The 17,434-nt window shown below is 42.3% G+C and overlaps 1 protein-coding gene and 1 long non-coding RNA gene across 2 annotated transcripts in view; one reads left to right on the top strand and one right to left on the bottom strand.

Moving 5' to 3' along the window:
* Positions 1–17,434, top strand: part of LOC117308818 (uncharacterized) — a 497,295-nt gene that overhangs the window by 20,187 nt on the left and 459,674 nt on the right. The window contains exon 3 of the long non-coding RNA XR_012327721.1: positions 1,592–1,788. This is a non-coding gene — a long non-coding RNA (uncharacterized lncRNA). The remainder of the gene's footprint in view (positions 1–1,591; positions 1,789–17,434) is intronic.
* Positions 9,895–15,259, bottom strand: ACOD1 (aconitate decarboxylase 1). The gene is made up of 4 exons (XM_033843583.2): positions 15,060–15,259; positions 14,195–14,284; positions 12,563–12,768; positions 9,895–11,648 (listed from the first exon to the last, which is right to left on the bottom strand). Exons 1-4 carry the CDS (start codon positions 15,135–15,137, stop codon positions 10,703–10,705), a joined length of 1,320 nt encoding a protein of 439 aa, XP_033699474.2. The 5' UTR covers positions 15,138–15,259; the 3' UTR covers positions 9,895–10,702.

Here is a 17,434-nt window from a genome sequence, read left to right as displayed (position 1 = left end):
GAGAACTGGGGGTCATTGTTTTAGATTAGGAGTGTGTTGCTCCTAACCCTAATATGTGGATACTTATCTATCTAAATTGGTTGCTTACTGCTCCTTTACATATACAGTATTCCAGATATCTATTGCTGTGTAAAAAGCAGCACCAAAATTGAGTGGCTTAAACAGTAATTTATCATCTTTCCTGTTTCTGTAGGTTGACTGGGCTTAGCTGGGTTTGCTTAAGATCTCTCACGCAGCTGCAGTCGGGTAGTAGCTGGGGCTGCAAAACACCACAATGGTGTCTTCACTCCCATGTCTGGTGCCTGAGCTGGGATTGGCTGGCGTGTGGCCACGTGGCAGTCTTGGGCTTCCTTATAACCCATAGACCTCAGGTGCTTAAGTTGCTCATGTGAGAGCTGGCATCGCTCAGAACAAACGTTCCAAGAGAACCAGGCTTTCCTTTTACTATCTAACCACAGGAGTTCCTCAGCATCATTTCTGCTACATTCTATTGATTAAAAGTGAGACCAGATTCAAGGAGGGGAGACTATAAAAGGGCATGAACATTGGGAGGCATGGATACTGGGACGCCATCTTTGGAGACTTGCTACACATTATGTGTACACCAAGTTTATTATGTATAAACAAATTTAAATATCTATTTACAAAACCCCAGGGAGGGTGAGGGAAATTATCGTATTTGAGCTGCTGGTGTTTTGACAATTTATTCTTTTCTTCCATTGCAAATAGGTTTGCCCTAAGACAACTTTATAAAGATTACTGCCTGGCAGGTCTGATGCTAAAATTAGTGTATTCACATCTAAGACAGTATTGCTTGTAAATCAATAAAAAAATTACTGCTATTTTTAAAAAACACTTTTATTCTAGCACATAAAAAGAGGTTTTTGTTTTTAGGAGAAATGAAATTATCTCAAATGCTTTAAAAATATATATAGTTCTACTTTGTACCAAACTTGAAATATTTAGCAAAAATTAGCATCATGATGGGTATTCCAGCTTGCGATTCAGAATTTCATACTGTTGATGCAAAATGTTTATTATTTTTATTATTATTAGGTTAATATAAACCCTTTCTGTCTGTCTATAAAGTCCACTTGCTACAAGGGCTACACTGAAGCCATAATGATTAGGTCTGTGTTCTAGCATTTTGCAACAACTTTTACAAAAACATCTCTGAGCCACTTTGACAAATATAGATTGCTATCCTGACTTTAAAACCAAGTTAATGAGGGACCCCCCTGGTGGTCCAGTGGCTAAGACTCTGGGCTCCCAATGCAGGTGGCCCGGCTTCGATCCCTGGTCAGGGAACTAGATCCCACATGCCACAACTAAGAGTTTGCATGCTGCAACGAAGATCCTGCATGCTGCAACTGAGACCCAGTGCAGCCAAATAAATACATAAATAAATATTTTTTTAAAAACTAAGTTAATGAATTAATCAAAGTCATTACCAACTCCAGAAGACTTTAAGGAAATGCTCTTCTGCCATTTGATTCACGTGTTATTGCTCTTATACGCCTTAATTCTTTGCTTAAAAATTAATTGATCATAGGTTCTGCCTCAAATAATCCCAGGCCCCCTGTCTTTGCAGGTGGTTTTGGGGTGACCCAGAGCTGCACTGTCAACAGTTCTGTAAAGGACATTTCAACCCTTCTGCTGCGCTAAGAAGCCCATGAGCTGGTGCTGCCTTTCCCTGTGCTGCAGCTGAAACCTTCCTGCTTGTGAAGTCACAGTGGGTCAGGATAATATTGTGGATAGAGAAGAAAAGGATGAAAAGCTTCCTGTCAGGTAAGCACTCTCCTGTTTCCCTCCTTCCAGATGAATATGTGTGACTGCTTTTCTAATAGCTTAACAAAGTATCTTTCATGATGGGGCTGCAGTATTTGGTGATTGGCCTTAAGGTCGGGGCGGCCATGGCAAGGGGCTGTGGTTTAAAGTGATAAGACCAGGTGGCATTGAACCATCGAGAAGATGTATTCTTACAAAATACTCTGGCTTAGTCTGTAAGGAAACAGTTTCAATGTAGCAGTTATCTTGTATGATGTCATTCAGCTACATGGATCCAATTGTGCTTACTTGAATTATTTCCTCTTGACCCTAGTCCATATAGCCTTCCTTTCTCTTACTAACTGGGTATTTCAATGAATCCTCATGTTGGAACAGATTTCTTATGTGCACAGTGCTTGTGAGCTTTTGTTCCAAATATTGTAGTGTTTGAGAGGCTGGTGTGAGCTGATAATTTTAACTCTCTTCACAGTCATGCTGTCAGGTGCCTAAGAAACATTTTCTCCCCCTCAGTTAGAGCTCCTCTTCTGATAGGTTTGCTGATGCAGACCCAGCCACTGCCACCCAGAAGCCTAGATGCAAACACAGCTATGGGGATGTGAGGGAATCCTGCCAGGATACTACCAATGAGATGGTGCAGACATGTGCCTTCGTGGCATGGCCCCTCGCGTGAAAATCGTGATGGAATGGGGAAAATGATGTGGGGAGTGCTTTATAATGTATTTGAAAAGTGATACTTCACAGTCTTTGGAAGAAATTGTTCAAGTAAAAATAGTTGAGCTCCAACCAATTGAATTACACATTTTACCACTTGATGATAGGTGCTTTCAATGGGATCGTGACTCAATGATGAAATAACTGTCATTGAATTATCCAGATATCCGTGGTTTCTAGACAAGCACCTTGTCATTTTTATTTTTCATTTGTTAAAGTCGGAAGCAATACTTTCATGCTGTGTTTTAAACAGTTGGGCATTGGGCCATCGCAAAGGCTTTTTACTGAACCTCCAGGTTGGCTTCTATATGGGCACCAGCCGTAACTGGAGTGGGTTGACTTGCTTTTAGAATTAACTCCAACAAAGAGCAGGGAGAATTTTTTAAGTGAGACAACGATATCTGAGTGTAGATATCTGCATTAGCAACTGAACTTGGCGACTAGACAAATTTTCATTATTTCTGTGAAGGTATTTATTCTGTTCTGTCTGATTCAGATAAAGCCATGACACTTGAAGCATCATACATTCTTTTAATGTGCTGTGCAGCTGTCAACTGCTGGGCAGGGTTTCATCAGGAGCCAGAGTAGTGGCTTCTGAAACACCTGCTTTGGATGCCTTCTGAATGGTCACTTTCTGTGAACTATCACTAAGCTACTTTTTAAAATGTAGGGTAGGAGAAGAGAGGAATAATAGGGCAATTTCACTAGTGCATAATAAAAACTGCAGTGCTGCAGATAGATTTCAGTGGTGGGAAGAGACCCCACACCATGGTGGGTGCCCGCACACACGTGTGCAGCTCTCCTGGAAGGAAAACAGTGCATCTGGTCATGATGTTTCCTCCTTCCTTCAGTTCCCTGTAGCTTTGCTCCATGCAGGGCAGTCGTGCCAGAATTGACAAGGAAGATACACCCCTACAGTTCCTTTGTTGTCACAGACTATATTCTCCCAGGAAGAACTGGGGCTATTCACTCACATGCATTGGGCTCCCTGGTCCCTGAACCCAACTCAGGCTCCAGAAACTCACATTCCCACCAGGGGAGGAACGAAGGAAGCACAGCTGGCCCAGAAGAGGTACAGAGCACTTTCTTTGTCCTGTTGCTTGGCTCTGTACTCACTCTAGGTTGTAAGCTCACGGTTGTAAGGGGTTTTTGCCTATTTTGTTCACTGCTCTAATCACCTGCGCCAAGAACATCCTCTGGCACATATTAAGCCTTCAGTACACATTTGTTGAATTGAATGGACACCCACCATTTACTTCACATCCCCAAAGAGGTTCCCCTACATAAACTATCACAGACCTTAAGGCGGGCCCAGTTTTCATACGGGACTTATCTGTCTGTCTGAGATATTTTTTAGATAGGACTTCAAAGTAAATTTGTTATAACATATAAAAATTCCCTTTAAACTCACATTGTCATTTTAAATGCCTGGGTTAAAATGATTACAGCTCTTTGGTCTGTGGCAGCTCTAAGCCTACTGGAGATACCAGTTTTAGTTAATGCAATGATAAAACACACCGTTTATAGACCTCAAGTGCTACAGGGCAGAGACAGTTCTTCAAGTGGAGGCAATGTCCAGTTTTTCTGTATCATTATTCTACCCTACAAAGCCACACGAACAGGAATGGAAGGCATTTCAGGATGGGACAAGTTGTGCAGACAAGAGAGAACATAGCAGGCTGGAGGCTACTATCTTAATTAGGACCGCTTTACAGGGGTGGTACTTGGCTGGCATCTGGGAACTTGGCACTTGACCCACTCCCTAACTGATAAAAATGATCCACTTTGCCTAGACGGTGCAAACAATGTGAATTATGCTGAACACCTGCTTTCCTTCTTGGAGTTTGGAATTATCATTGTTGCTGGGCAGAGGGTGCCTTCCTGACCAGCTGCTTATAAAAACCTTGGGTGGTAAGTCTCTTCCCAGGGCAGGAACATTGAACACTTTTTTTTTTTTTTAACATCTTCATTGGAGTATAATTGCTTTACAATGGTGTGTTAGTTTCTGCTTTATAACAAAGTGAATCAGTTATACACATACATATGTTCCCATATCTCTTCCCTCTTGTGTCTCCCTCCCTCCCACCCTCCCTATCCTACCCCTTTAGGTGGTCACAAAGCACTGAGCTGATCTCCCTGTGCTATGCGGCTGCTTCCCACTAGCTATCTGTTTTACGTTTGGTAGTGTATATATGTCCATGCCACTCTCTCACTTCGTCCCAGCTTACCCTTCCCCCTCCCCATATCCTCAAGTCCATCCTCTAGTAGGTCTGTGCCTTTATTCCTGTCTTACCCCTAGGTTCTTCATGACATTTTTTCTTTTTTACTTAAATTCCATATATATGTGTTAGCATACGGTATTTGTCTTTCTCTTTCTGACTTACTTCACTCTGTATGACAGACTCTAGATCCATCCACCTCACTACAAATAGCTCAATTTCGTTTCTTTTTATGGCTGAGTAATATTCCATTGTATATATGTGCCACATCTTCTTTAAACATTCATCTGATGATGGACACTTAGGTAGTTTCCATCTCCTGGCTATTGTAAATAGAGCTGCAATGAACATTTTGGTACATGACTCTTTTTGAATTATGGTTTTCTCAGGGTATATGCCCAGTAGTGGGATTGCTGGGTCATATGGTAGTTCTATTTGTAGTTTTTTAAGGAACCTCCATACTGTTCTCCATAGTGGCTGTATCAATTCACATTCCCACCAGCAGTGCAAGAGAGTTCCCTTTTCTCCACACCCTCTCCAGCATTTATTGTTTCTAGATTTTTCGATGATGGCCATTCTGACTGGTGTGAGATGATATCTCATTGTAGTTTTGATTTGCATTTCTCTAATGATTTATGATGTTGAGCATTCTCTCCTGTGTTTGCATTGAACACATTTTACTGAACTTTTCTCTCTTGGAGAAAGGAACACATTCACCTCCCTCCTCAACCTGGAGGGAGGGAGCGTTGAAAGCCTATGCAGGAGTTTCTCCAGACTCTGCCTGTATCTTATTCTCTTGTGGATCCTGTATCCTTTCACTATAGTAAATCTTAACCATGAGCACAGCTATATGCAGAGCCCCATGAGTTCTTTTGGCATGCACCCGAATATGTGCCTGGTCTTGGGGGTCCCCCAGATATATGCTAGAGCACCAGGGGTCCCCAGAGTGGGCAAAGGTATGCCTGGAGACTGAGGCACTTTGGCTCAAGGTCATGAGTATGTGCTGAGGATGCAGAAATACAGAGAGGGAACTGGAATAAACCTCTCTCTGTGAGCTAGAGCCTTTGTCTGAGTCTCATGGTGGATTTTCTCCTTGGCCGTCTGGCCTGATCCATGTGGAGGACTCATTTGCCTACACACAGGGCCTATCACACTAACAGTGGGCTGAGCTGCATCCTTCATTGTTGTACCCAAGGGAAAGGAAGGGAAGAAACAAGCATTTGCCACAATGCCTAGACATCAGATCAGAGCTGCCGGAGTCCCATCTTGGGCTTTCTCAGGATAGAATAGCTCACAAGCTGTCCTTGCTCCCCAACCTCGTGGAAGGAAGAGATGCTAGCTCAGCTTTAACTCTCTCATTCCATCCAAAGTCTCCACCAGCACTGTGGCCCTAGCTTTTTGAAAGGAATCATCTAGAAAAGAACGTGGGGAGCCAATCTCTCTCTCTCTCTCTCTCATCTATCATTTGTATGTGGTAAGATGGGGTGGGTGGTGTGCAGGGTTGTCAGTGAAGAGGACCCTTGAGCTCTCTCTACAGACCCATAGCCCCCCATATTTTCTCCTGCCTTCAGTTAACTCAGTGGGCATAATAGCCAATATCAAGGTCACCTTGAGTGCTGTTGTCCCCCTCAGGAGAAACTGTCTTCCCCAACACCTGCTGTTGGTCCGAAGCAAGCTTTGGGGGTGTTACAAGTTAAACTGAGGCTTAAGGTTTTTTTTAAAGAGTTTAGTTGAGCACAAATCGATTTGAATCATGCAGTACCCAATCTAGCAAGTAGAAAGGGGATCTAAAGAGCTGTGCAAAATGAAAGACTTTTATAGGCAGAAGGGAGTGGAAACAAGGAAGTTACACTAGGCAAAACAAAGAAACAAACAAACAACAAATTGGTTATTGCAAGGTTCCTTTCCTTAGGGGATGGCAGGGGTCTATCAGGCAGATTACCTAACTAGTGCTGATCAGAGATTCCTGATTTGCTGGTTCAAGATTCCATTTTTGGAAGAGCCAAAAGTGTAATTCAGTTAGTCTCGATTTGGTGGATATGGGCTTAGCATAACTCTATTTGGGATTTGTTGTCTTGTTTATAACAGGGGTTATCTGAGGATATTATTAATGGCCCTCAGATCTTGACCCTAGAAACTTCTGAAATGTATCAAGATAGGATAATTAAATTTAATCTCAAGGTCACGGTAGAAACCACCTCTTCTATCTCCTCTTTTATCAACCTTGTTCAAATTTATAAGTGTTACCATGATGTGTCCTATGGAACAATATAATCCATGTAATATAGAGCCAGCAGTAAAAAATTCTACCCATTTCTAAGTAGTGCTTCTGCTACATTCTATATATTTTGATATGTGGTATTTTTGTTATTGGTTAGTTCTAAATGTTTTATAATTTTCTCTGTAATTTCTTTTGTGACCCAACAGTTATTTAGAGGAATGTTTATTACTGAGCACTTCAGGCTTTTCTAATTGTCTTTTTAATTTTGATTTTTAACTTGATTACATTGTGATTAGAGAAAATGAAATGGATGATCCAGTGCTTTGAAAAGTTGAGACTTGCTTTATGCCTAAGTATATGGTCAATTTTTGTAAATGTTCTGTGAGATTTTTAAATTATTGTGAATTCTCTAGTTTTTGAGTACAGAGTCCTCTATATGTCCATTAGATAAGACATGTTGATTGTGTTTAAATCTTATATAGTCTATTTATTTTTGGTTTCCTTGAAATATAAATTACTAAGAGAGAAATGTTAAAATTCTCTCACTATAGTGTTGGATTTATCTGTTTCTCCTTGCAGTTTAATAGTATTTAGATGCATGGAAGTTTAGAATTATTTTAGTTACCTAGTGACTTGAATTTTTAATTATTATCTCTTTTCTAATCATTCTTTTTTGTTTAATATTAACATTTATTTATTCTAGCTTTCTTTTGTTAATATTCCATCCACATTTCCCCTGTATTTTTTACTTTCAACTTTTCTACATCCTTGTGTGTCTTGAATAAAGTATATAACTGGATTTTAAAAATGCCTTCTAGGGACTTCCCTGGCTGTCCAGTGGTTAAATCTCCAATCTTCCAATACAGCAGGTGCGGGTTCAATCCCTGGTTGGGAGACTAATATCCCACATGCTGCATGGCACGACCAAAAAAAAAAAAAATCCTTCTAATAACACCAGAAGTAGGAACAATAATTTTTTTTAAAAAATAGCAAAATGGACTTGAACAAAATTTAAAACTTCTGTTCTTCAAAAGAGACCATTAGGGCTTCCCTGGTGGTGCAGTGGTTGAGAGTCCACCTGCCGAGGCAGGGGACACGGGTTCGTGCCCCAGTCCGGGAAGATCCCACATGCCGCGGAGCAGCTGGGCCCGTGAGCCATGGCCGCTGAGCCTGCGCGTCCGGAGAGGCCACGACAGTGAGAGGCCAGCGTACTGCAAAAAAAAAAAAAAAAAAAAAAAAAAAAAAAGAGAGAGAGAGACCATTAAAATCACAATAAGACAAGCCACAGACTAGGAGAAAATATTTGCAAAAGAGATATCTGTTCAAGAACTTATGGCCAGAATATAAAATGAACTCATACAACTCAATAAGAAGACAACCTAATTATAATAATAGGCAAAAATGGGCAAGAGTTAGTCATTAGGGAAATGCAAATTAAAACCAAAATGAGATACCATTATACACACACTTGACTGGCTAAAATTATAAAGACTGATAATTCCAAAGGTTGGTGAGGATAAGGAGAAACTGGAACCATTGTACATTGCTGGTGGAAATGTAACATGATAGAACTACTTTATAGAAAACAGGTTTTACTAAAATTAAACATGTACTTACCAAATGACTCAGCATTCCCATTCCTAGGAATCAACCCGAGAGAAAGGGAAAGATACGTCCATGGAAAGACATGTTTGTGTGTGTTCATAGAAGCATTATTTGTAATAGCCCCAAACTGGAAACAATCCAGCCGCTCTTTAACTAATTAATGGGTAAACAAATGTGGTATATGCATACAATGGAATGCTACTTGGCAATGAAAGGGAATAAAGTACTGATACATATGTGGAAAAATCTTAAAACTATTATGCTAAGTGAAAGAGCCAGACACATAAGACTATATATTGAATGATTCCATTTATATGAAATGTTGGAAAAGACAAAACTATAGAGATAGAAAGCAGATCATTGGCTGCTGAGGGCTGGAGATTGGGAATTGATTGCAAACAGGCCTGAGGAATGTTTGGAAGTGATAGAAGTATTCTGAAACTGGATTTCAGTGATATTTGCACAACTCTATACATTTACTAAAACTCATAAAATGTAAAATGGATGAATTAATGATATGTACAGTAGGTGTTAATAAAACAAACATTTAAAAATGTGTTCATAGTCTTTGTGTTTTTTAACTGGAGCATTTAGTTCATTTACTCTCTTCATAATTATATATATATATTTGGATTTTTCCTATCATTTTTAAAATTTATTTATTTTTAAATAAATTTATTTATTTAATTAATTTATTATTTTTTGGCTGTGTTTGGTCTTTGCTGCTGCGTGCGGGCTCCCTCTAGTTGTGGCAAGTGGGGCCCACTCTTCATTGCAGTGCGCAGGCTTCTCATTGCAGTGGCTTCTCTTGTGGAGCACGGGCTCTAGGCACGTGGGCCTCAGTAGTTGTGACACATAGGCTCAGTAGTCGTGGCTCACAGGCTCTAGAGCACAGGCTCAGCAGCTGTGGTGCATGGGCTTAGTTGTTCTGCGGCATGTGGGATATTCCCGGACCAGGGATCGAACCCATGTCCCCTGCATTGGCAGGTGGATTCTTAACCACTGAGCAACCAGGGAAGTCCCTCCTATCATTTTATATTGTGCTTTCTGTCCTGCCTTTTCTATATTTCTTTTCCCCCTCCTTTCTTACCTTTCTTTGGATTATTTTTTTTCCTAATTCCATATTTCTCTCTCTATTAACCTGAAGTGATACGTTCCACTGCTGTTTTATAAGTCACCCTAGAAATGTCAACATACATACTTACAAATCAAAGTCTAGAGTTAATAGTGTTGCCCTTTTCTTGAACAACATGAGGAATTTAGAATACATTAACTATAATAACTCCCTGCTTATATATATATATATATATATATATAAAATATGTATTTAATGCTAATGTTGCAGTTTTTAACCCCACAAGACATTTTTATTACTTTATACAGTTTAATATATATCTGACTACCCACATATATACTATGTTTTGGCTGTCATTCTTTATTACATCTCAGACTCTACATCCATGATATTTGTCTCAAAAATTTTTTTGTAATGAAAGGTGATCTATTGTAGTGATTAAGAGCATGACTTCTAGAGCCAAACTGCTTTATTTTTTAGACTGTTTTTAATTTATGCTTTAAAGATAGAGAAACTTAAGTAGAGGGTTATCCAGAACCATGGCCAGGGTCACATCTAGTCAATGGCAGAGGCAGGATTTGAACCCATGAAGACCTTATTTTAAACCCAGTGGCATCCCCTCCATTGTGAAGGGCTTCTGATAAGCCATAGTGTAAGAAATCCATCGGTGGCACAACAGACCAGAGCCCTTCTTCTGTCAGCAAGTTGTATGCAGAAGTTCAAATCCCTCTCAAGCCTTGAGGCTCTTGAAGTTCATAAATAACTCCTCTGAAAAGATTAAGCAAATCACAGGTGACCTGAATTTCAGCCTTATGAATGCTTATAAAATAAATTTCTCTGTGTTTCTTGCACCATTATCTTGCTATAGGTAACTGGAACTGTCTTGCAAAATTTACAGGACAAGACTTCTTCCATGTATATCCAGTTCTGTGTCTGGACTCTCTTCAGCATGCTGCATTTATTCCCAGGCAGACCAAGAACAGACCCTTGCTCTGTAAAGCAAAGCATTGAATTTTCCCCAATATAAAGTCATTTAGATGTTGTTAAGCCTCAGGAGAGGTTGCATGATGGAACTGTTAAATGCTAGAGAGATTTTGAAACTATCTCTGGTGGAGAGGGTTCTTTCAGAAGTGCGGTTAACACAGAGCAGTCTTCCAGGTCTTCTAGGTTTTCTACTATCTCTATAAGCCTTTCTACAGTGTGGCAGGACAGCATCCTGCAGGCATTGGCTCTGAACTTTTCCTGTAGGTCTTTCTGGCTCAGAGGCTTCCTCCAGTGACCGTAGAAGGTATCAGAGCGCTCTGTGAAGATGGCTCCATCCTTGAGGGCAACACTTATCTCGCAGTAGAGGGTATTGAAATTTGGTAGGTTGTCCTGAGGGTGCTCCAGCTCTACCTTACCGAGCAGCTCTCTTACCCGTGGCCTGTTGACCTGGTGTTTGTGGAATGATGAGGCAGTGATGGCACCATCCAGCAGCATGGCACAGGCCACGTACTGGAAGGAGTGTCGGGCCTCAGGCTCCGAGTCTGGGAAGGGCCTGTTCACATACTGGACATCTGGAATTCTAAGCACAATTCTCTCCATGTGGTCAGTGGGAAGCAGGGCTCTGTCTCTTACAAGCTGTTTTCTCACAGATGCAGCTGCGTCTGCCACCCAGTGCGTGGCCAGATGGGCAGGGAAAAGCTTGAAGGCCACATCCTGCTGGTCCAGCAGCCAAGTGTGTGAATCTACGTCTGGAAGGATTTTGGGGGCATAGTTGGCATAGAAGGCCCCAAACCCTGACTCCATGTCCAAGACCTGTTTGTTTCCCTGGAGACCCAGCATTGCCAGAAAAGCAGCTTCTAGCCCATGCCTGGCGGCATTGCCGACGTGAAGAGGCTTGGTCTGAGTGGCGGCATTCGCCATGGGTGCCCCAGCATGAGAAACAGCAATAGCCAGGGCCTCTTGGCACTCTGTCATGCTGAGCCCCAAAAACTTAGATGCCGCAGCAGCACTACCCAAAGTTCCCACCACTGAGGGGGGATGGAATCTGAAAAACAAAAAACACAAGAGTTGGAGACTTACAAACCTCAGCCCCCAGGGGGCAGTATAGCACAGTGGTCAGGAGCTTAGCTAATGGAGCAGCCCTAATGCCTAGGTTCAAATCTCAGCTCTTCCTCTTATTAGCTGTGTGAGTTTTGGAAAAGTTATTCGACTTCCCTGTATCTGTTTTCTCTTATATAAAATGGTCATAATAATAGTATCTACTTCATAGGGTTTTGTGAGTTTTGAACGAATTCGCATGATTACAACAGTGCCCGACATAGTAAATTATTTATAAATGGTACTTCTGCAATTATTGCCAAAAGGCAAAAGTTGTTGAGTGCTGAAAGCCTATGTAAATAACTGTAACAATTGAGGGCCTTGTAGAAACCGTGAAAGTTCACTCAGTATTCCGATTTATTCCTCCCCCAGCAGGCTGGACCACGGGGCAAAATAAATATTCGATTGAACCATATGATACAGTCAGCGTTTGACCATTTTTGATCTGTGGATTGAGCAGTCGGGTTTAGGATATTCTGAATGTTCCCATTAGTCTGAAGGACCCTAGCAAATACCAAAGTAGACTCCGCTTTGAGATGAGATGAGGGATATTCAGAGTACCCACAGAGGCCAGAATGACATGATCATCCTGGGGTGAGAGGCTCCAATTTAGTGCATGGTCCTCGTTGCTTGATAGGCTCTCTAAACCCAGAGGAGACTTTTCACTAGTACTTCTGAGGTCACACCTTTGTATATGGATGTACAGTTTGATATGTGACTGGTTGAGTTGACTTATCTGCCAGCACTAACGTCAACATCTTCAACTGAGCCAACCTCTATGTCAGAAAGATCTACAGAGATAACGACTAACAGATGAAGGGGAATGTGGCCGCCTCACGATGAGGCACAGTTTCTCCATACCTCTTTGGTATGTCCTTGGCTTCCTTGGAGAAATGCATTAATCGGCCTTGCACTTCAATACCAACGTTGAAAGCCAGCAGCAGGTCAAGGCCAGAACACTTTGGACTTGGAGGCAGGGCTTCTGACAAAGCCATGAGGACAGGAAGGACAGCTCCAGAAGGGTGGGTGGCAGGGTACCACGTGTCATCAAAATCCATTGAGTGAACCTATGTGAACAGACACATAAACAACAACCAAAACCTAAATGTATTTCCCCAAATGCAATGACTTTTGGACCAGTCAGGGTTTAGTTCAATAATAACCTTGTTTGATGTGAGATTTTTAGATCTGATTCTCTGAAAATTAAATCTATGAACTGGCAGCGATTCTTTTTTTTTTTTTTTTTTTTTTGCAGTACACGGGCCTCTCACTGTTGTGGCCTCTCCCGTTGTGGAGCACAGGCTCCGGACACGCAGGCTCAGCGGCCACGGCTCACGGGCCCAGCCGCTCCGCGGCATGTGGGATCCTCCCGGACTGGGGCACAAAGCCGCATCCCCTGCATTGGCAGGCGGACTCCCAACCACTGCACCACCAGGGAAGCCCTGGCTGCGATTCTTAATCACATGACTTGGCACTAGACAGGCTGTCCTCTGTCCAGATCAGGTGCGACCTTGGGAGCAGCTAGTGAACCGCAGGGAGCTTGGCTCTTACTCAGGTGCCACAGCCCTTGGAAAGATCTTTATCTACCTTACAAACAAAGCTGTAGAATTAGGTGGCTGTTCCTCCCTCCCTCCCTCTTCCACCTTTCAAACAAGTCACATGAAAAGTTTAATGTCATTTATTCCACATCAGGCCATATTTTTTGAACCCTTTTATTATAAATAATTTCAAACTTATGGAGAAGTTGCAAGAACTCTTGAACCCAGTTTAACTATTAAGCTATATTTTAAAATCATTTGGGTTTTCCTTATACGAAATAGTAATAGCCAGAAGTTCATTTAAAGATAGATTTTTGTCTACTAGTTGTGGCTGGTGCCTTTCCCACCGCTTACTTACTGGATGCTTACTTCGGGATGCACCATTAGGTTTGACTTTCAATATTCTGAACTACTGTCCCATAAACCATAAAAGTATCTCAGAAATCCCAACAGATTCATGTCCAAATTATATCTTTTAGACTGCCCGTGACACACAGAAAAAGCATAAAAATTGTCAGATGAGAAGTGCTGATTTTCGGTTCAGAAAATGTAGACACCTTATGGCCATTGTTTCTTTCTCAATAAGTATCTGTTGAATGAATGAATGAATGAAAGGCTGGTTACTGGATAGAAGCTGATACTGCCCACCACAGAAAGAACTGACAAGGAACTGAGTCTGGATATTTAGTTTAGAGTTGAGATACCTTAGGGGCATTTTTATCTAAATACATCCATCTTATTTCCTCTACTTCACAATTTGTTTGAAAAGCATCAATTCACTGTAAAAACGTGAAAACTGAAATTACTACAAGGAGAGAGGGCAGGCCACTTCACTTCTCTGAACTTCAGTGATCTCATCAGTAAGATGTGGAAACTGGGCAATTTCTGAGATATTTTCTGGCCCTGAAATTGTTCTGATTGTTGAACAGTTACAAAGACATGGAAATCTCCTTACAGCCACACCGTTAACGAAAGCAGCATATGTTGGTGGTAGCCTGAAGTCTGGCTGGCCCCAAACAGTGCTGGATACGTTGGAACTATAGATCTGAAACAAAAGAGTATCAGTCAGTGATACAGAGTGTGAACCCAACATGCCAAGTCACTATTTCAAGAGTTGTTCTTCATGTTTAGAAGCATTACTTTAATACTTCTTATTGAGCCCTTTGTGCTAGACTGAAGCCCTAGTCATTGGATTTCTTTCTTCCTTGTAGAAGAATATATAACTTTTTCTGTGGAAGGGAGAGGAGAAGCTGTTGCTCAGTCCCAGACCGTGATCCATAAGTGCACCAAGGAATGAAGTCTGAATTTACTCTGATTTACTCCTTGAGGATAAATACTAGGAAAGGTGGACTCATCGTCTATAGACCAGGCATATTCTTTGGAGAGTGGATGCTACATCTCTCACGTAATCACCTACTCTCTGCTCAGGGTGCTGGCCCAGGCTTTTCTCCAGAGAGTCTTGAAGTCTTTGCATGAACAAATGGGCTGGGGCTATGGCTGCTAAGACTCTCAGGTAAAAATGTGCTTTCAGTCAGACTAGTAATCAACTTTGAGATTTTGCTAGCCTTAAGATTAAGACTGGTCTTAAGATAGTGACTTAGTAAAGGATGTGGGTGAATATTAAGACTCAGGTAATAAAGCATAGAAAAGCATAAAACTGTATACAACGATGCTGTATACACAAAGCACTATCTCTAAAATGAAGAGTAGGGCAGTAGAACACAAACGCACGTCCCTGGGCGCGCTTCTGGGTACACCTCACAAAAAGGCGCATGTGCACACTTGGTTTTTAGCTCCAAAGTAGACATTGAGCTTCTTACTTTACTGTATTCCCTGGCTTTTTGGAACACTTCTGTACTGGTTCCCAGGAACCCAACACCCAGGGTATCCAGAATCATCCTCTTGCTCCTCTGGATAACGCGATCTGTCAGGTGTCCCACTTTCAAGCCATGGATCACTTTGGCAAAGCTTTCTGTGACAGACTTTAAAGGGAAGAGTGTTAGAACAATGCTTCACTCACTCTGTATTCACACACTTCCTTTCTACATGAGGAGGTGAGGAGACCAAGACCCAGAAAGGTGAAGTCCCCAAGTCACACAGCTGTAACTTAGTCTGGACACAAACCCCTGTAGGTCTAACTCCAAAATCGATGCATCTAGCTCTTAAGCCCCCATTTCCTGAGGAACACATACATCAGAAACCTGGATTTCTTGCTGAGAATGAACATTTCTGGTTCTCCATCCCACACCTCCAGAATTAGACCCTTCTCAGAACCAGAACATTTGGAAGCTTAGTACAGGGTTCTAGGTTTCCATTAAGCTCTCTAGGTGATCCCTAAGTGATTCCTAAGATAGCTGTAGTGCTGTCATGTCCAATGTGGTAGCTACTCTCCACATCTGGTGATGGAGCGCTACATGTGACTAGTCCAAACTGAGACGTGTCATCAGAGGAGAATAAACACTGGGTTTTGAAGACTTAGTAGGAAAACAAAGGAATATAAAGCATTTCATTAATAATTTTAAAATATTAATTACATGCTGAAATTGATAATATTTGGGGTATATTGGTTAAATAAAATATATGATTAAAATTCATTTCATCAGTTTCTTCTTTTTTTTTTTTTGCGGTACGCGGGCCTCTCACTGTTGCAGCCTCTCCCGTTGTGGAGCACAGGCTCCGGACGCACAGGCTCAGCGGCCATGGCTCACGGGCCCAGCCGCTCCGCGGCATGTGGGATCTTCCCGGACCGGGGCACAAACCCGTGTCCCCTGCATCGGCAGGTGGACTCTCAACCACTGCGCCACCAGGGAAGCCCCAGGGAAGCCCCATCAGTTTCTTCTTACTTTTTTACAATATGGCTACTGGAAACTTTAAAATTACACTCGAGAACCACTGCCTGCTCTTTCTGTTGGTGGAGACTTGCTGGAGGAGTAGATACCTGAGCTGCTTATGAAAACTTCTGGGAGTCAGCCAGGCGAAGGTGCTGAGAATGAAGATGGAGGTTAAAGGCAGAGGTAGCAGCATGGGCTGGGCCTTGGGGGTGTTGGTGCGGGGCGGTGCCGTGAACTGGGCAAACTCCAGCCGCAGGGCTGCCCGCAAGGGGCAGAGATGACAGGGAGAATGGATTTGCAGGCCAGGGCCCAATGGTGAAAGTGATATTATGCCAAAGACTGTGACGTCATCAGGGAGCCATAGTAGTGCTGTCTTAAGAGAGGAAGAGGCGTGATCACAACTGTGTTTTGCAAAGATCTCTGTAGGTACTCATGTAGAGAATGGATGGGGAGGGGTAGACAGGGCAGGTAAGAGACCGACACCACAGGTTCTGGATGGGGAAAATGGCAGTGCCATTTGCCGTGAGAGGTAACACAGAAAGAGGAGCAGACTTCTGGGCAACGATGCTGGGCTCATCGTGAACTTGTTGAATGTGACGTGCGTGTGGTCATCCTAATCGAGAAGACCTTATGTTTCTACCCACAAACCAGATAAAGAGCATGTCTGTTACGTAGTTAAAAACACCCTTTCATGTTTCACTATATGCCTAGCACTTGGTACCACTTAGTAAATGTTAGGTCGCTTCCCTTCCCTGCTCTGATTATTGCATCATTATACAACTTCTTTGTCTCTGTGAACATCAGATAACTCATTTTAAAGCGTGAGCTATAGGATGGAGGTGGGGGCTTGTTGGATAGAGGATCTGGGGTGTCTGGGGCTCTCTGACGCTAAGCTCAGTGCAAGAGCAGAGGTGCAAAGATAGAACCAGTTCCCAGCTGAAAGTCCTTCAACCTGGCCACCGACTTGTCGACTTGTCCTATATTTTCAACCCCTAGGCTGTCAAGCCAGGGAAACCTTGCCATTTGCGAAACAATGGGTTGCTTTTTATGTCTCTGAAGCTTTGCTAGAACAATGAGAGGGGGCTGACGTGGGAGGAAGCAGGAGAGGAGATGGCTGGAACAGAGAAAGGGGTGTGGGATTCAAGTTTCAGGTTAGGGTGGAGAATAACAGTAACTTGGATTTTCATGTGGCTAGAAATCTGGGTAAACATTTTAGGGACAGAGAAGGGAAGGAGGGAAAAGAACTGGCTTGATGATTTGCCAACTAAAACTTAGAGATTCAAGCACTGGTTGGGTCCTTTCTTATAAGCAAAACTACCTGTTTTTGACCTCTCTTCCCATCCCCACAGTTCCCACAGTGGAGG

Source organism: Tursiops truncatus, chromosome 18 (assembly GCF_011762595.2).
Source record: "Tursiops truncatus isolate mTurTru1 chromosome 18, mTurTru1.mat.Y, whole genome shotgun sequence".
Classification (NCBI taxonomy): domain Eukaryota; kingdom Metazoa; phylum Chordata; class Mammalia; order Artiodactyla; family Delphinidae; genus Tursiops; species Tursiops truncatus.
This window is presented reverse-complemented; position numbering and strand designations above follow the sequence as displayed.